General features: G+C 34.3%; 1 protein-coding gene and 1 long non-coding RNA gene across 11 annotated transcripts; both read left to right on the top strand.

Annotated features, from left to right (window-relative positions):
• Positions 1-9,493: 9,493 nt before the first annotated feature.
• On the top strand, positions 9,494-14,336 carry LOC145126046 (F-box protein CPR1-like). Its single transcript, XM_079061444.1, has 2 exons — positions 9,494-10,704; positions 14,169-14,336. The coding sequence occupies exon 1, from the start codon at positions 9,551-9,553 to the stop codon at positions 10,679-10,681; it is 1,131 nt and encodes a 376-aa protein (XP_078917570.1). The 5' UTR covers positions 9,494-9,550; the 3' UTR covers positions 10,682-10,704; positions 14,169-14,336.
• A 950-nt stretch (positions 14,337-15,286) lies between these two features.
• Positions 15,287-18,339, top strand: LOC145124726 (uncharacterized). Of its 10 annotated transcripts, none has more exons than XR_013715701.1 (6): positions 15,290-16,221; positions 16,385-16,469; positions 16,582-16,987; positions 17,188-17,322; positions 17,597-17,683; positions 18,113-18,339. It is a non-coding gene; the product is annotated as an uncharacterized LOC145124726 (long non-coding RNA). The 10 variants fall into 10 exon arrangements; XR_013715695.1 differs by having other exon boundaries at positions 16,385-16,487; XR_013715700.1 differs by having other exon boundaries at positions 15,290-16,487; positions 16,582-16,637; positions 16,911-16,987.
• The last annotated feature ends 2,230 nt before the right edge of the window (positions 18,340-20,569 follow it).

Raw genomic sequence — 20,569 nt, 5'->3', positions numbered from 1 at the left:
GGATACTTGTTCTTCACCGTTGCCTTGTTCAGCTCTCGGTAGTCTATACACATTCTCATGCGTCTGTCCTTCTTTTTCACGAATAACACCGGAGCTCCCCAAGGTGATGAACTAGGTCGAATGAAACCATTGTCCAACAACTCCTGAAGCTGCGTCATGAGCTCCTTCATCTCCGTCGGTACTAATCGGTATGGTGCTTTCGCTATTGGTGTCGTTCCTGGTAACAAGTCTATTCGGAACTCCACTTGTCTATTAGGCGGTAATCCGGGAAGATCTTCGGGAAAGACTTCCGGATAATCACACACCACTGGTATACTCTGCACCTCCTTTTTATCCTTCTTTGCATCAATCATGAATGCCAAATATGATGTGCATCCCTTGGACAAACATTTCTTGGCTTTCATCAGGGAGATGATTCCAGAATTCACTGTGTATTTGTCCCCATACACCATAAATGACTCTTTTCCGGGTGGGTTTACTCTTACTATCTTCTTTCTGCAAAGTATCTCGACATCGTTGGCGCTAAGCCAATCCATTCCTAGAACGATGTCAAAACCGTTCAACTCTATGGGTAACAACTCTTCGTGGAATTCGTTTCCGTTTAAGTCGATGACGATGTTCTTAATATGATCACTAACAGGTACGAACTTGCCACTGGAAACTTCCACAACTAGGGCATTATCAAGTTTTTCTACAGGCAATGCTAGTTTCTCACCAAATTTATGTGATACAAAGGAGTAGTTTGCTCCCGAATCAAATAGTATATTGGCAGGTAATCCATTTACAAGAAAGGTACCTGAAGCGACATCTGTTGCCTCCTTCGCAGCTTCTAGCATCATCTGGAAGGCTCTCGCCTTCGGCTTTGGTGGAACGTTGGGCTTTACTGCCTCTTTCTTCTTCGCGCAGTCCCTCGAGACGTGCCCTTCTTCGTCGCACCCATAACAGACCTTCTTGTTGAACGTGCACTCGTTGGCATAGTGTCCGGGCTTTCCACACTTAAAACAAGTGACTTATCCGTCACATTTCCCAGAGTGTTTCTTCTTGCACTTGTCGCACCACTTCGCTTCGGCTCCTCCTCCTCCAAACTTCCTTGAACTGGAATTGCTCTTCTTATTGGGCCTTTCAAACCCTTCAAATTTCCTCTTTTCGCCAACTTCAACCTTGTTGGCGGCTCTTCCCTTGATCATCTCCTCAACAGACTTGGAAGCCCAGATAGCTGCCTCTAGAGTAGGTGCCTGACGTACTAGCACCGCATACTCCCACGGAAGTCCCTTTGCATACTTGTCAATTTTTGTCAGCTCGTCTGGAACAAGGCGCAAAGCAAACTCCATTTTGTATGTGAAGTTGTTGGTGTATTCATCAATGGACATGCTTCCTTTCTTCAAACTTAAGAATTGGTTCTCTAGCTCGAGGAGGTTTTGGGCTGAGCAGTACTTGCGCTTGAATTGCACCAAAAACTCTTCCCATGTTAGTTTCAGGGGATCATTGGGGCTCAAAGTCTTCCCCAAGGTGTTCCACCAATGAACCGCGCCTCCCCTGAACTGGCGTACTTCAAATGTGGTCTGTAACTTGCCTCTACAACCACACGTCATGAAGGCCAACTCCATCTCCGAGATCCAATCCATAACTCCGATCGGATCTTCCTTCCCAGTGAAGGTCGATGGCTTGCAAGTTATAAAATCTTTGTATTTGCATCCATTCCTTTCGTCTCCGTCATCTTGGTTGTTTCGTCGAACTATTGGTGGGTTGGCTTGACCAACGGTCCCACTGTAATTCCCTCCTTCTGACTGCCCATCGTTCAATTTGGGTTGTTCAACTGACATCGTAGGTTCGTCCCTATTTTCATGCAACATCTGCCTCATCTCTTCCCGTTGTTCAGCCAACATAGCCCGTATCATGGCTTGTACTCCGGCCATTGTGATTGGTTTAGGTGCAGCGGCTGCTACAGGCACTTTCTCAATTACTTGGGGTTGAGGTTGTTGATTTCTATTACCATTCGCGTTTCCACTTCGGGTTCTTGCCATATTGATCTATACACCGAATAGGGTGAATTTAGATCTTTAGGATAGACGTTTAAATCATCCTTATCTCTCCGAAACGTTTACATGTTAGTTCTAATATCGTAGTCGTACGTTTAGAATCCTGAACACATAAGGTTTCCAGATCCGGTCGGCAACAGACCATAGATCCGAACAAATAATAACATATAGCACATAAAAGCATTTTAGGCATCTTTCCTAAAATAAACTAGTGCTTGTGTCTAAAATATAGTAGACACTCATCTTACAATAATCGCTTAGCATTCTAAGTTTAAGTCTAGAAATTCTACAAATTCCTAGTTCGCTTAAACTAATGCTCTGATACCAACTATGACATCCCCATTTTCACGGCCAGAAAAGACTAATTTTGTTTATGCTTTGTTTGAAAATCAGAGTAACATTTCAAATAAAAGTGTTGCGGATTTTGTTCCCAAAATAAAATATGATAAATATTTATCAAAGCATTTCCGAAGAAATGTATTTCATTAAAAACCTCGGGATGTCATGTTCGATACATATCAAAAGCATAAATAATACAATATAAGCCTTACAACAGTTATTCATATCTACAGGCCTATAATCCGTAATCCCTTTAAACATCACATCTATGCTCGAGTGCCACTACCTGTAATACAAGAAACTGAGTGGGTCAGGCTTGGGAGCCTGGTGAGCACATAGGGTTTTCAACCCACAATACATAAGTTTATTAATTTCATCAACCAACAATAACCCAATTACCCATTCCCGTTATCCTCACTTTACGTCCCTAAACACCTATAATAAGAGACCTAGCCTAAAGATCATCATTGGGATGGACATTACTGCTAAGGGGATTCCTCAGCAATGAATGTCCTAAAGGCAACCATGAGGGGGATGGAGTACACCGGTGAACACATCGTTCACAAACACCTACAGGTTGCGAGCCTGCTAGCGTTCCACTGGACTGTCTAGCAAATTCTATGGTCGTCATCTATACTCTGCTAGATGATTGGAAACATCGTCAACATCGAGGCCTCTCGTCATTTTATTTCATCACACCCAACTATTACATCTACCCATGTTTTACCCAACACATTGTGTAGATATAAAATACATATACAGTTTAAATCATTTAAAACATGTATAAAATCTTTCATCCAGCATAGACAGCAAGTATTCAGACAATACGCACACATAGCACGTAATTTATATAAAATACTTCATATCTATGTGTAAGATGAAATTAACTATGCACTCACTTGTTAAAGTGACGACTCGAAATTCGAGCAGCGCTTCGCTTCTTAACAATATGATTTCCTTCAACGAAACCTAGTATTATTACCTCTAGATTTTAGTCTAATATTTATTGCGACTAATTATTAGTCTAGATTCGTCATTAACTCAGAGTCTACTTCATGATCTATCAAGTAAGGATCAGCCATGCAGGACAGTTGGGAGGCAGGACCATTTCGGCATGTAGCTTTTCTGAAATCCAACAACCAAACCCAACGTGACCATTCTAGACACCTCTCCCGTAAGTAGTTCAATCAGTATAACGACTTTGAATCACTGATAAATCTTATTTATAGGTTCATAATAACGATATTATATTTATATATATGCTATATTTAAAGTATGGTAGGCGTATCTCACTTACAACGGGTTTTTATTAAAAATCGGGCTTCGCTGGAGCAGCGTTTCCGAGCCGAAACGCTCTTTTTCTCGGAGCCGTCGGGAGCTCCTGGGCTTCCTTCTCGTGCTAGGGAGTTACCCTAGGCTTTGGGGGGGGGGGGGAGGAGTTTAGGGGTGTTAGAGAGTGTTTAGAGAGAGAAAGAAGTGGGAAAAGGTGTGAGGAATGAGGCAGCGCCCGCACCTCTATTTATAGGCTTCCTGGAGCGACTCCACGTCGTGGTCTTGCGTAGGCTCCAAGGCTTCGCTTGGTGCTGACACGTGGCACTAGGCGCAGGTAAAACATCCAATCTTTAAAAATTCATAACTTTCGCATACGAGCTCCATTTTCGACGTTCTTTATATCCACGCGTAGGTAAGGACAAGATATACAACTCTTATTTTGACTACGTCGGCTAATTCTCGACTGATTTTAGATTTAATAGTGTGAGAATATTATACTGTTAAATGACTGCGTAAAATTCATAACTCCTTCATACGGACTCCATTTTCGTCTGTCTCTTTATCGTTGAGTTCCTATTAATGAGATCTCCAATTCTCATTTAGGTTGCGTAGGCCAATAATCGATCGATCTAAAATTCGAATTTCGGGTTGTGCACTGCTATGCCAAATCTTAGAAAAATCATAACTTCCTCATACGAAGTCAGATTTGGGCGTTCTTTTTATGTATCGTCTCGGTTTAACGTACACTACAACTTTCATTTAGATCTCTAAGGCTAAAAAGTAGTTTATCAAAAAATCACTTTTTACGATTCCCGATGTCGTGCCGGTTTTGCCGTAAAACTTCGACAGGTCATAACTTCTTCGTTATAACTCGGATTTCGGCGTTCTTTATATATCCGGAATCCTTGTTTCGACCACTAAAACTTTATGTATAGATATTGGGTTTATATAACACTTTATTTTCGACGCTTATTTTTATTATATCTTTATAAACCAATATATAAGCACATAAAATCACATAATTCACATAATATTCAAGTAATTCATATTTATTACTTCAAAATAGATTACAATGGTTGACCTTGACTATTACATCATTATACTAATGCGTAGCCCAGAAACACGGGCGTTACATTTAAACCCATGGAGCTTAAGGAATATGGAAGGTCATGCACATTAGGGTTTACATGGAGTAACCCTAGTTTTGCCACACTATATAAGAACCCCCTTGGCTCCTAAAATCGGCACCTATTAGTCTTTGGAAGAGCTATAGTCGATTTTGTGTGCAAGACAATCTCTCTCAAGTCCTCCATTGTTGGTGGTGTTGTGTGAAGCATTTGAGGCATCACATTTAGGGTGCTAGGATCTTAAAGGTCCAAGGAATCAAGCTACAAGAAAAGGTATGTCATCTAACTAGTTTTTTGTTATACAAGTACCCATGTTTGTATGCTAGTTAGGGTAATGCTTTGGAAAATCAAATTGCATGTATAATTAGAGAAAACATAGATCCAAAGCATTTAGGATTGTATGTGCACCTTAAGGTTGTTAGGATGCTCAAAACCCTTCAAGATGTACCCGAATCAATGCCAATTTCGGATGAACCTCCTCAGACAGGTGAAAAAGCTAAAGGAGATGTTCCCTTCACCAATATGGTTTCGGATGATCCTCCTCATGATGATAATTTTAATACTAATGTTCAGATTAAGTTTACAAAAACTCAAGTCGATCCTTCGAGTCTTCTTCCTTCAAGGACAATATTTTAATTCCTTCAAGCCTCTTCCTCCAAACCACAGATTGATCTCGACTTTCAATCGTCTTCAGAGGAGATGGATTTTGGAGATTGTGATGATGATCTAAACAAAAGTGGTGATGATGTCAAAGGAGCTGATGATTCTGATGATAATGAAGAACAATCTTAAAGTGAATCCAGTTCGGACATTGGATCTTCCGATGAGATAGCAGATCCTTTTACTTTGCTTGACATGCAAGACAAAATCAACAAAGTTGATGCTAAAGTAGAAAACGTCAATGATCATGTCAATGCACTTGATGCTAAATTAGATTTGGTTCTCAAATCTCGTTCTAAAATCAAGTCAGCTACTCCATCACTACAATAACGAGAGCAGCAGTTGGATCAACTCATCTCCTTGCGTCTCAAACATACTCTTGAAGAATCTAACCGTCGATACTCGGACAATTTGGATACTTATGTTGAAACAATGATTAAAATGCTCAAAGTTCATGACGACTTAGTGACTGCTACAAATGAACTCATTAAGTAGACACATGTGTGTCATGAAAAACAAACCCAACATCTTGAAAAGGAGATCCGAGCGAAGGATAACATGAATCCAATTATGTAACAATTGTTAATCAAGGTGATTCAGTCTGCCCAACACTTTGTGGACATTCCGATAAACAAGTTTAATGAAGTCCTTCTGTCATGGAAGAAACCCTTGACACTCTCAAGGCTCATGATCAAACTATTGATGCGTATGACAAGCTCTCCAAACAGATCAATATCAGCTTTCAAAGGGTGTTCGAGAAGATATGCGATCTGAAATATGATGCGTTGATTGCATCGAAAGCAGGGCTTGCCCATGCAAGAGGGGGAGAAATGGTGATTGGGTGGAAACAAAGCTCGGAATTCAAGCTCAAAGTTGAGTCGACTGATGAAGAATAAGATAATTTTATGGTTATTGGTGAAAGGAGAGATGGTGAACAAGAAGAAAGTGATGAAGATGTTGCGAGTGATAAAGTGGTGCTTTCCTTTTCATCTGGAAAAGAACAACCTTCGTTCGGAAGAACCTTTTCCAAAGAAGAGAAGAAAAAAATGGTCTTCCTATGCCTGGCCATCCAATCTTGCCGACTCATTTAAAGAAAGCATGGAAATGGCTAAGTTAAAGATGAAACTGAATGTTGATGCATTTCAAGACACTCAATAGAAGTCTATTTCGATTCCTTCTCTGATGATTACAAAGATTGATCAGGGATTCTCCTATCAACAAAGATGATGATCTCCCGACACCATAAATGGTTCTCCCAAGTTCCGAGGGATTTGTGACCCCTGCTATTCAAAAATTCTTCCAAGTCACTCCCGGAGCACCTATCAAAGAAAAAGACAAAGGAATCTCGTTCGAGCCAATAAGCCCGATGAAGTCGTTGGAAAAGTCTGAGTATTGGCTACAAAATCAAATCAACCAAGCAATTGAAAAGAGTCTTAGAATTCAAGCTCAAAAGGGTTCTCCTAACCCTTTGCTCGGAATTTATCCACTCTACCCCGATGGAATCCTGCATGAACATTACATAGTGACTTGCATGATTTATGATCTTCCTAGTTCAGATGATGATCAACTTGACTTGACGAGATCTCTATATGCAAGATTCTATGTCAAGTTATCTCTACTATATCTGAACGACGATATGGAGATCATCATCCAAACAGAACGTGAACGTCTAAACACCTTCTACGCTATCAATTCCCTTCCAGAAAAATAGGTGTGGTCTAAACGAAGGATCACTCAAATCAGTGGTTGCGGTATGAAAGTGTTGAGCAAGTTTGGACATGATTGCCTCCTACATAACTACCATATCTTTTAGAATTCCTAGGAGCAGTTTACCATTTCGGATGTTGATTTTCTGACAATAAATCAAAATGATGTTCTTATGATTGCAGCTCATCTCAAGGACAAAAAGGATAGTGAAACAAGCATGGAAGGACTACATTGTTGAGTTTGGACGATCAAAAGTTGAGTTTGCTCCTCTATTCAAGACCGACAAGCTCTTTGATCCAATTGACACCTCATTGGAAATCGACTTGCTAGATGAAGGTCCAGTTTCCGAACCAGAACTTGGATATATTTACAAGAAGAAGAATTCAGAGAAGAAAAAGTTCTTTAGAGATGGGCAAATCAATTTGTTCACACCAGTGTGCTTTAGAAGATAATCGCCAAGACAGTCAAGTCTGAAGCTTCCGAGCAAGTAAAGGAACAATTGATCAAACAACTTAGCTGGTGGATCAAAGTCTGGAACTGGCTGCAAAATGTCTACCTATTCGTTTCTGGAGATCAAGTGTAAAAGCTCGTCCATTGTCAAGATCACTTAGGGGGGATTGTTGATTCATAACAAGTGATCTTTGTCAATCTGAAGTTCCCAATCTGAGCTGATGTATGTCCGAGATGATGACGATTCTGAGATGATAAACATTCTGAAGTAGCCAACGAAATTTGTTGTCATGAGATTGAATGATTCTATTGTACTATTTTATCATGTTATGTTTGTATGTTTGCATGAAGTCGATAAAGTCAAACCTTCATGTGTCAGCTTTATAGTACACTTGTCGTAGTATTTGATTGGTCCTAGGTTTGTATAAATAAGACCAACCCGTGTATTTTGGTTGACAACCTTTTTCACCTTTTACCTTGTGATATCAAATCAAGAATCATTCAGTCAAATCTCAACATTCTTCTTGTTCTTATTTTATAACTTATCATATCATCTTGAATACTTTGTTGAGTTATCATCTTCAAGACTTGACTGGTTTACCAGACTTGATTGAAACTTTATTATCAACAACGATTTTGTTGTGTTTAATTCAAGATTTGAGTTCTCAAACATTGCCCGCGCAATCCTTGTTCTCTCACATCTGAATCTCGAAATTCAAGATTCTAAAAATGATGTTTTTAGTGAAGAACAAATGGTAAATATGTTTTCATAAAAAGATGAAAAATTAAAGATTACGTTTTAAATATTTTAATGTAAATGAGTTGAAATCGACTCGTATACAAATAAAAAAAATATAGATTTGGGATCACTCCACTGCATATAAAGAATTTTGTCTTGATAGGTCTTTTGTGGAAAGTTTAGTACGTTATCACACTAACAAATCGTCCTTGTGGCTAGTAGTCAAACAAGATACAAGTTGCTCCCACTAAAAACTAATGAAGGATATATCCCATACAAATGGACCATCTCTATCCAAATGTACGGAGTATAATACAAGTACAAAATGCATGTTCCTTTGTCATGCCATGCGTCTTAGGACCTTGTAGTTGGTTTGGAAATATGGTGAAAGGGATAAAGTATCCAAATTTTCATCTTTTTTGGCCAACTAATCACCAAGGTTTTAGTCATAATAGAATGTATCGAACTTTAACAGGATGCCTTTGGATGGAAACATTTGTCCTCACTTAAGAGAACTAGACGGAATTCAAATGATTGTGGGATTTCTCGTTCTATTTTCATAAAAACTTGGCAAGCCAGACTTAAAGACCAAAAAGACTTTTTTTTAATTAAATTCATACAACCCATATATGGAAGTCGTAAAGGAATGAACATAATATGTTATTAGAATGGTTTTGAAACTAGACTGGAACATTTATTCTATTATTTTGTTATGTTACGTTATATGTAAAGCGTTTCACACGACATTCACTCCTACGAATAAAATATAACAGTAATCAAATAAGTAATCAATCTCCTAACAAAATAAATTGGAAAAAATTTGTATACCATAATCAATCTTAAATCTTATAAATATCTTGTAATTATCGTCAAATAATAAATTGGTAAATTCAGATTTTTTTTAATAAAAAATGATGCATTTGCTTATTGTAATTAAAAATGTATAGGTTTTTTTTCCAAATAAAACACTTGATAAAATACTAAAAGTAGTACTTATGTTATAGTCATCTTTGGCAAGGATGTAACATAGACCAACAAATAAAATATTTATAACATTCCATCAAAACTACAAAAATATCAAACAATAGGGACTAGTTATGCAAATTTTCAAGTCAAGCATAAAAGAACCGAATGCTTCGAGTCTGTAAAGTGTTCAACGGTGTTGTGTCTTCTTCTAGTTTCAAGATTTCAATTCATAGAAATCAGAATCAATCGTCATGCCGGAGCAAATGAATGATTCAAGCTATTTCATACCACCGGAGCTCGTAATCGACATATTCTTGAGATTACCAGTCAAAACACTAATTCGATGTACCTCTGTTTGTAAATCATGGTACGCTCTTATTAGAAACCCTAATTTCGTCGCTTTACATTTCAATTCAAATGGCAATTATCGTCCAGAGTGTCGCGATAATGGATATGTTCTATTGGGATGCACTAATTTCTGCCATATAGTTTGCGATAGAAGTTTTAAATCGCTCTACGCTGTTGAAACCCCTTTCGCTATTGGACCTAATCGAAAATCATCGTTAAACTTCATCGGTTCGTGTAACGGATTGCTATGCTTAGCACCTGGATTGGAGTATAATTTGGGGAACGATGTGTATATCTGGAATCCATCAATCAGAAGCCATAAAAAGCTTCCACCATCACAATTTTCCGATGAGTTCACCGACGAAAGGTGGATGGTTTCTCGTTTGGGATTCGGGTTTCATGAATCGACAAACGACTACAAAGTTATCAGACTGATTTACTTTCCAGAGTGCCGTAATTTCACCTCTGTGGATGCCGCACCTTTGGTTGAAGTTTACAGTTTGAAAACAGATTCATGGAGGATAATTCGCACTGAAGTTCCACCCATTGTTACTCAAAGTGTAGTGACATTTCACAAGGGTTTTTTTTACTGGATGGGTTTCAAGAGCATTCGTGATGATCCAATGGAGAATTACATCATGTCATTTGATCTTGACAATGAGAAATTCAAAGAGATTGAACAGCCTTCTGTTGATTTTCCATTTTCTCTTTTGTCAGTGAGGGGATCATCTGGTTCTTTATTTGCTATCTACTCAAAGTTCTTTGGTGGACAAAATGACATCTTGGTGTTATGGAAGATGAATGAATATAGCAAAAGTTGGACAAAAGCGTACACAATTCAGTGTAACAGAGGTGTGTGGTGGACTATAGGATTTACAAAAAGTGGGAAATTTCTTTATGCTAATTTGGAGAAAAAGCTTGTTTCTTTTGATCTTGAAAGCCTGGAAACTCAAGTTCATGATCTTGGAATCTCTTTTAGTCGATCTGCAGTTGATATTAATTATATGGAAAGTCTTCTGTTATTTGATCATTAATGTCATGTTATTCGAGGACACAGGTAAGTTTGCTAATTTACTTCTTTAACCCTGTGCAGTCATGTTAGTTATCTTACAAAAAAGAAAAATAGTCATGTAAGGTTTTTTATATGTTTAGTGTTGATAAATACGATGTATATAGTCAAAAATTGATACTTATTGTTATATGTAATCTACAATTTGGAAATAATATGATTTACTTGAAATGTGTTGTGGCAATTAACTTTATTCTTGACCGGAACTTTAAGCTAAAATTTACAATATAATTATAACCTATGTAATTTTAATGACAAATCTTTTTAAGAAAAGTCATAATTTTATTTAATTTACAGTTTTATTCTCTAAAAATAACTAGAAATATATTTTTCTATTATGATCTCTTTTGGGTTTTAATGAACTTAAAGCTTATATTATGATCTTGGAATGTAATGAGTTATTTCATTATCCTATGTATTCCATTATTTTGTTTATTTCATTCCTTTTGCCATTTAATTCCATCCAATCAAGCAGATGCTAAGTTTAGGAGGAGAGGGTATGAATCATTATATTTGGTTTTTTTTTTTTTTTTTTTGTGTGTGCGTGTGCAAAAACTTTTTGTAATAATGCCAAAATGACAATAAAGTTTGGAAAAGTAAGTAAGTTTGGACAAATAAGGTGAATTATCTTGGTTTTTTTTTTTTTTTTTTTTTGGCATTTTGAATTAGATACGTCGTTTTAGATAAAGACGCTACAAGGATCACATTAAGAAAGGAAAAGTACATTGCGTGCAAATGAAGTTATGCCTCAATTTTGTTATCCTCTTTCTTGCTCCAGAAATTTTGTCAACAAAGTTGATTTTTCATTTTTTTTTTAAGATAAAGTTGCCAAATTAACATATGTCACTAATTGATGATTTACGAAACCTATAAGAACATATTGGCACCAATATGATATCAAATTAGTTGTAGCAGTTGAAAGTTGAAACATGGTTGATCCACAAGAATTCGGTATTAATCTAAGTAAAACATGTTTTTTTTAATTAATTTACTGCTCTAAATTAAACAAACTTTGAATTTAGAATGCAAATTGTGACGCCTCAATCCGGCGGGTGCCATCATTTATCCTTAGTACTCTTTATTTCACTAGAATAAATCCAATAAATCCTTTTATTCCATTATGATTTAACAAAGTTACATAAGCGGCAATGCATAAAAGAATGTATTTTAACATATTATAATACATCCAAAACTTATGTTCAAATAATAACTACTTCTTGTGGTCCATTCTCATTCTTTTCTCCTGAGATACATACATGAAAATGTATGCTTTAAATTTATTGAGTAACTACTTCTTGTGGTCCATATGGTTTACTTGGTCACTACTCTTTGTAGTACTATGCCGAGGTGGCTTGTTGCTTGTGTTGTGGTAATTTTAAGCACCTTTGTAAGCATGATATAAGTATATGGTAAGCTACTTGTGTTCTTGTTTTCTTATTTTGAACTTTTCTTGAAAAGACGATTTATATTATTTTTCCATAACAAAAACTTTCAAATGGCCCCCATTGTTGTCAATGTCATTATATTGTCAAGTAAAGCTTTAGACTTCTTTAGCTCTATTAATATGCAAATATATACATTTATTTCTCTCTCTCTCTCTCTCTCTCTCTCTCTCTCTCTATATATATATATATATATATATATATATATATATATATATATATATATATATATATATATATATATATATATATATATATATGAGAACACCTAAAAGGTTGAGAACGCGAGAACAAGTATATTCATTTGTGATTTTATGTATCAATTTGTAGATAAATGATAAATTTTTACGCACAATCAACATGAATATGCTTTTTCTCTTCAGTTGAAATTAAAGGCGTAAAAATTTATCATTTCTCCACAAATGAATACATGGAATCGCAAATGAATATACTTTGTTTCGCGTTCTCAACCTTTTTGGTGTTCTCATTTGATCAAACTCATATATATATATATATATATATATATATATATATATATATATATATATATATATATATATATATATATATATATATATATATATATATATAGGGGATAGGGAATATACATTATAGCCCCACCTAAGCTTAGGTACTAAACCTCTAAAATATATCGTTTTAACTTGGTAATTATATTCGATTTGGTTTTCACTTGGTAAATATATCGTCCCCAATAACATTTCTTCCCTCCATTATTGTTTTATCATCCTTGTTTTCTTTCCTCCATTATCGTTTATCACTTCACCCTAGTAAATAGTATTGTTTTCCATCGCCACGAAGGTCGAAGATAATCAATGTTCTTGCTTCCTTATCAAAACTATTGTGTACATAATGAATCTACATCTTCAAGTGTTAATCGTGAATCGCCTAATTGCAATCTTTATATAGTAAAACAATGTATTTTCATAAGGTTTAGTACATAAGCTTAGGTGGGGCTGTAATGTATATTCACTTTTCCCATATATATATATATATATATATATATATATATATATATATATATATATATATATATATATAGAGAGAGAGAGTGTGTGTGTGTGTGTGTGTTGGGTTCATGTATAAACCTTAGTTACAGACTGTATGACCAAAACTCAACCATATATCTTATATAATCTTCCGAGGGTATGATCGACATTTCCCTTTTATCTGATTAGCCTACCTAAATTAAAATTGGTGATATATATGGAAGCAATTCAACTAAATGTTTCAAACCATGTTATAGGTTTTAATCATCATCTTCGTGGAATTAGGTTTTAGGTCGGTATCGTCATTCTTTTTAATCCTTGCATAATTTTTTTTACAAAATCATTAAATAATCACATGAAAGAGTCTGTATATACATATTTTCAATTCCGAATTGACCATATGAATAATCAATTTTTCACATCAGTTTGTGTGAAGTTATCGTATACGCCCATTTTCGAATTTGCTATCAAGATGCTTCTCGATGCTGAAGAAATTAACACAAGTATCAATGATGGATTTTCTCGATTAAAGTTTGGAAGCAATGTATGTTTTTTCTTTTATATTTTTTTATATTACGATAACTTAAAATGGTTTTTCTTTCTGATTATTGAAGTGTCATAGATATTCTCAAATAATGGTGTACTAAATCGTTTTTTTCAAATGCGTTCGATTTTTTGACGGTCTACCCCACTTTCTAGATTAACTGATAGCTTCTTAGGTGGAATTAGTAGTGTCTTCCTTGAAGAACTTCAAAGAGCTTAGGAAACTACCCACAAGGTGTCTATGAGTCATGGGATAATTTCTTGGTAACTTTGTAGGCCAAGATTTCACTAAACCTAAGTTCTTTATTTTTTTTAAGAACAAAAAGTGATTGATAAAATTCTCCAATAAAATAACTATGGAACAATTTATATGTGAGAGATAATTATGAGCAATAGTTTAAAATTCTAGTTTTAATTAATTTTATGCTATGACAATTAAATCTTCAAATCTATTTTGCAGTTGTTTAAAGTTGAATGGGAGGACCTACAGTGCGATTATCAAAAGGAAGTTGCTAACGCTAATCTTTAAGAATACCTATTGCGATAATCTTTAAGAATGCATATTGTGATATTCTCTAAGACTGCATGTTGCAATATCCTTTAAGAATGCATACTACGATATCTGTCAAGAATTTTTCCAGTTATATAAAACATTTGTGGTGTTTTAGAGCTAGAACACTTCAAATTCTTCAAGAATTCTTCATTTGTATAATGCATGAAATATGTTAAATTATTTGTAGTTCATGTGTTATTCTTTAAGAATGTTAGTTATATATTTGTAATTTATGTTTTATTCTTTCATTCTCATAAAATAAGTGAAAATGTTAATATTAACTGTTCAATTCTTCAAGAATATTAAGTTGTATAAAAAAATGGGTAGTGTTACGGAGCTATAAATAACTTTTATTCATCAATTCTAAGAATGCTTAAATTCTCCAAACCTACAAAGTGGTCCTGGCTCTAAAACATTTATCAAAAACGTCTTATGAGAATATCAATATTAACTATTCTAATCATCACGCATCAATATGTCAACCTTGCAATAAGAATTATTTTTATTTTGATGAAAATTGTATATTCTTTAAGAATGTAAATTCTTAAACAATCACTTGACCATAGTCATTTTTTTAAGAATGAAATGGCGTGTTCAATATTATATGATTTGAAACTGTTTTTCTTTTGAAAAAGTAAAAAAAATAATAATAATAATAAAATGTTAGCTTATATGGATTTGAAAAATAAAAAAGTGTAACCGTCCAAATAATAGCAGCTTCCTTGCTTAATGTTTAATAAGAATGTCTATAATATCCTTAGATACAAGTTTTTTTTAATAAAGCAATGTTAACATTTGATGCATAACACCATAACTATGGCATACCATAACAATCTTATCAATTTTAAGAGGTACAAGTTTTTATACAATATGTACAATAACTTTATGCATTAAAAATAGTTCCGTCAACATCTTATCTAAATACCTCAAACTATCAAAACTATTTTGTGGCCAACTGAATCGTTCAAACGTTTGACCCAGGTGGCTCACCTATCTATTTCATTTCTCTTCTTATCTTTGACCTTTTCTTTCCCCTTTATCCGCCCAATTTGTAGTTTATAATACACAGAACATTGGAGAATGGCAATTTGAATTCCATAAACTGAAAATATACTCTCTCCAAACTCATTCAACGCTCTGTAAACCTAACCCCTTTCACCATCGCCGACACCATCCTTACCGGCCACTCTCATCCATGGATCACTTCTTCGAATTGTCTTTAAAGACAACACCTGTGTCGTAACTCATCCCGATCCATTGATTCCTTTTCAATTCAAAGAAATAATACCGGTTTCTTATGCAATTGATGCTCGGAGGGTTACCCATTCCACCACCAGAAGATTATGACTTTTATGGGGGTTAAAAGGGAGAACGATCAAACATGTGGAGACGTTTTTTTTTCTTTCGATCCCATCGCCGCTCTAGATTTGAACTACTAACAACTTCAATACTTTCTTATCCTTCACTCTCTCTTTCTCTAAGAAGTAGGTAAAACTCGATCTGAACCCTCTAGGACTTTTACATCACCATCGGATCAAAACCACCAGGACTTTGGTGTGTTTTCTTTTGCGGCCAAACACAAAGAAAAAAACAGACGCCTACTTCTTCTTATTTTCTTCTTTGTTGGTCCGATAAAGGTTATGGTTTTGGTTCTCGATGGTGCTGCGGTGTTCATCGGCTGGAAAGTGAGGTTCACGGAGGTGACAACGGTAGTTTAAGGAGGCTGTAATAGATTGCGATTTTCAGTAGTGGAGGATTGTGGTTGGCGGTGATTAAGGCGTGCATCTAATGTCTCAAAATTGATGTCTCCATAAACACTTTCACCATCGATTACATCCTCATCTCCACACCATTGATGTGCTGAAAACGAAGAGCCCTAACCTTTTATTTGGATTTTTGAATATTGGTAATATAGCTTCGATTTTTATTTTTATATCTGGTTCTATAGCTTTGACTGAAGGTAATATAGCTTTCCTGTATTTGAATGTATGATTTATATTGTAGACTCTGATATGTAGGATTGTCTTTCTTATTAGGCTCCATAGGATTTAACAATTTTGATTAAATGTGTTGATATAACTAAAATGTAAGGTTGTTTATGTATGCTCATATGTTTTTTGCAGGCTTTCCAATATAACCTTACAAAAAAGATACGCTTTCTTCATCATCCTTTCTATTCCTAGGCTTTCTTCTTCATCTAGGGTTTTTGTGAGTTCTGTTTTCTATGTAGGTAGAAACAACCCACTCTAATGTTTCTCTTTATTTCTGTTTTTTTTATAGTTTTCTTATTTTTATGTGATAATTGGTGTTTTCTTATCAGGTTATTCTACATTGCGAGTCTCTGTGTGAAACACACATAAGTCGATCTTGAAACAGGTCTTTGTCAGGAGATGAACCTGAGATGTATTTGAGTTTTTTTCATTTTTGTGCAAGTAGTTGTTTGTTCATTTATTTTCAATTTCAGGTTAAGTAAATCAGATTTTAAGTTTGAAGCACTTACTAATTGTATTTTGTTTGGGAAAAATTAAAAACTAATTTGTTAGTTATGGTTGAATGGATTTTTTTGCTGTTTTTCCTTAGTTTTATATGCTATAGTTCAAGAGATGATGTTGGGTTCTGGTTCATTTTGACTTTTGTGATTTGTCACAGGCTCTTTTTTACAGAAATATTTAAAAAGACGATACAAAAGCATGGTCTAAGTGGTGGTGTAATTTCTCTCAGGGAAGGTAAATCGAGAGAGTTTCCACAGGATGTGTTTTAACTTTTCTAGAATCATAAAGATTGTGAGATTCTTTTATATATTTTTTGTTTGTTTTTGGCATTTTTTTGGTTATTTGTTTCATTCTAATCCATATTTTGTGATATATCATTTTTTATTTCAAAAACAAATGTTAATATAGCTATATATTTTGTTGTTTTTTAATAGAGTACTCTTTTAAAGAGTCGAGGATGGCTGCTAGATCAAGAAACACCTGTTGTACATATGCAATTAGAAAATTGAAGAGATTGTCTATTACAATCCTATCATATGCTTTTTGTTATATAGGTATAGGGTTATCAGGTTATGAGCTTCTCCTTTATCTTTTTACATTTTTGGGTGCTTGTAAATTATAGCATTATTGTTTTCAAAATCTACACTTGATACTCATAAACCCTTCCAACAATCTAACCATGTCGGCTAAAACATGATTAATGGATTTTGATCTTGGCTTGAAATTGTTAATTATCAAGTCTTTTCTTTATAGGACGATGCAAATCTTGTAGTCTCTTAACATGACAATAATAAAAAGGTACATTTTAAAGGTTATTCATGTGATATATGTTACTATAAACAGGTACAATGGCAGGATAGTTACCTAAAACTGATGTTTTCTTGGCTACAAGAAATTTTGGATCAATGTATTTCTTACATCAGCTACAAGGTATTTCCTAATAAACTTGGTACTTCCTTTAAATATTTAAGAGCATGTACTTTGGATTAAAAGACTGCCATGCTTCCACCTTGTGGATAAAAAAACCAACATTTTAGGTCAAAATAACATGTACTCTCAATTCTTTTCTTATTTACACTACACAGGTAAAAGAATCTACTTAGCATTAACATTGTAGTTTTAGTTCTTTTCTTATTTGGACATTATACTTTGAAAAATCTACCCAAGTATAGCATCACTAAATGTTTTGTATATGGATGAAGTTACGTGTGGCTAGATCTTCTAAACGGTTGCAATAATAAGAAATAAAAGTAGGGCGCTATAATGATAAAACTAATGAAAGTGATATTAATTATTGAATTTAACCTTTGGCTTTTGACTTTTCAGCTTAAACATATACCGTGCATTTTGACTTTTCAGGTTGATTGGTTGAACATAGACCATAAAAATTTCCTATGGAAAATAGATCCCTTGCAAATGAAACATCGGGTGGAATTGGTTTCTCTATTAGTTGGTTAAACGAGGTCTAATGTTCTTTTACTTAACTGGTGTTGGGGTCAGGTTTCCTATTAATCATTGTGTAGATATGTGATATAACAATAATGTATTTAATTTTCTTTTCATTTTATGTGTGTTTTTGTTGTTTATTATTCAATATTAAATTATATTGGAAGAAGAGAATAGAACATTGTCAAAATCATGTTTCTTTTGGGTAAGTTGTCACTGAATAACAGAAAAAGATAATGTGAGCATTTTGTTTTATATTGATTTTTTGTTTTCATGTTTTGCTTATTAAGTATTGTTAGTAATACGTGTTATTTGTGAAAGTATTTTTTTTTAAATATTTGATGTATACGTTAGTTTATTACTTATACATTATAATCATGTATGTAATAGGATCACAATCGTTCACCGATTACTTATATCTAATTAGTATAACTTTTAAATTGAAACAAATAGATAAATACAATTTTTTTTTTCTAATAAGAATGACAAAGCATGGCTTCCAGTTTATAGACATTATAAGAGTTAAAACAAAATGTCTATGAAATATCTTCATATAATGAAAACATAAATATGTTTCATAGTCCTCAAATTTTGACTTGGAAACATGAATGTAAAATAATAAATCGGAATATGTATATTTGTATTTTTACTTTACACATACAATTTAGAAATTATGTATCATTAAACATGACAATGGATTTAATATTATCATTTAAGTTATATAACTCAATTTACACATGAAATTTAAAAAATAGTAACATTTCTTGATAAAATATTATATTTTTATTATATATCAATTTATAAGAGAAGTTCAAGTCCAACCATTTTTTTCAATGAGATTATAAAAACATAAAATTATGAAATAAAAAATACGAGAAATATAAATAATCACCATATATTTTCGATCAAAATTGAAACAATACATCACATTGAATGTTTTCCAAAAAAACGACATATTTCTAAAAAAAGAAAAAAAAAACAATAAATGACGAAAGCAAACTATTTCCTGGCATGCAACTATTCACCAAACAAAACTATTAATTGTCTACCTTATTTTCGGATTCATATGTTTTGAGCACCTCCATTACATATGTTGCAATTCCTTTAATCATTTGTCTATCACTCTGTATTGCATGGCTATCACAATATTGCATATAAACTATTCACATAATCGATCCCCAACGCAAGTTGTAATCACTAAAACGAAAATATTCGCCGAAATAAAACTAATAGTGCCGAGAGAGTAGACTGCATAGATTACAAGTGTAAGGTAAACAAGTGTAGAAAATAATTTATGAAAAACTATTTGCATCCGTCGCTTGGCGCGGGTAAATGACTAGTATATATATATATATATATATATATATATATATATATATATATATATATATATATATATATATATATATATATATATTTGTGAAAACAGTACCTGTTTTGAAAACAGGATTGTTACAACTTCTCCACCCTTATAAGAATTTCTTCCTCGAAATTTTACTTGAAAAGGTGTGGATATTTATTCTGTATTTCTGACTCTACTTCCCATGTTGCCTAGGGATGGCAAAAAACCCCATACCCGATGGGGAACCTGAAACCCGCACCCGTTTTGACTGGGGAATCCCCAAGTTGACAGGGGATGGGGATGGGGACGGGGATGGGGAATCCCCGAATAAAAAAGTGGGGATGGGGATGGGGATGGGGATACCCCTAATCCCCGACCCTGGACCCGCCCCTGATATATATTAATATATATATATATAAATAATACAAAACATATATTTATAGTACAATTTACAATACATAAAATTTGATCCAAGTAACATAACTCATTAGTAATTACCTGGTTGAAATTAAATTTTTTCTTTTTCTTTTATCTAATCTAAACTCGTATATAATTTTTTTACTATTTAGTTTATCTATTTTTCCTCAAATATCACTCTGATAATTTTTTTCTACTTGATTTTTCATGTGTTTATTTGAATTTGGTAGGAAATTTGTTAATATTTTTTATGCAATCTATGGATATTTTTATATTTTGTAAAATCTTTAAACTTATGCTGGTAAAATTGAAATTTAGAGTTTTCTTTTACATACAACTTTTCATATTAAATGAGGAAAAGAAATCCCCGATTCCCCGATGGGTATCCCCAGTCCCCGTTGGGGGTGGGGATGGGGGTTTATTTATATTCCCCGATGGGGATGGGGATGAGGATGAGGATTCGAATGAGAATTTGGGGATGGGGATGGGGATGGGGATGGGGATGGGGATTGGGGTCCCCTGTATTCCCCGCCCCCGTTGCCATCTCTAATGTTGCCTCTAATCCATGATAACAGTTCCAATGAATTAATACCAATGATACCTCCTTGTTT

Source organism: Lactuca virosa, chromosome 7, assembly GCF_052849685.1.
Source record: "Lactuca virosa cultivar CGN04683 chromosome 7, Lactuca_virosa_CGN04683_v6, whole genome shotgun sequence".
Classification (NCBI taxonomy): Eukaryota; Viridiplantae; Streptophyta; class Magnoliopsida; order Asterales; family Asteraceae; genus Lactuca; species Lactuca virosa.
This window is presented reverse-complemented; position numbering and strand designations above follow the sequence as displayed.

Bases quoted from the DNA above. Each gene is read 5' to 3' on its own strand.
- LOC145126046 (XM_079061444.1), top strand. From the start codon at position 9,551: ATGCCGGAGCAAATGAATGATTCAAGCTATTTCATACCACCGGAGCTC.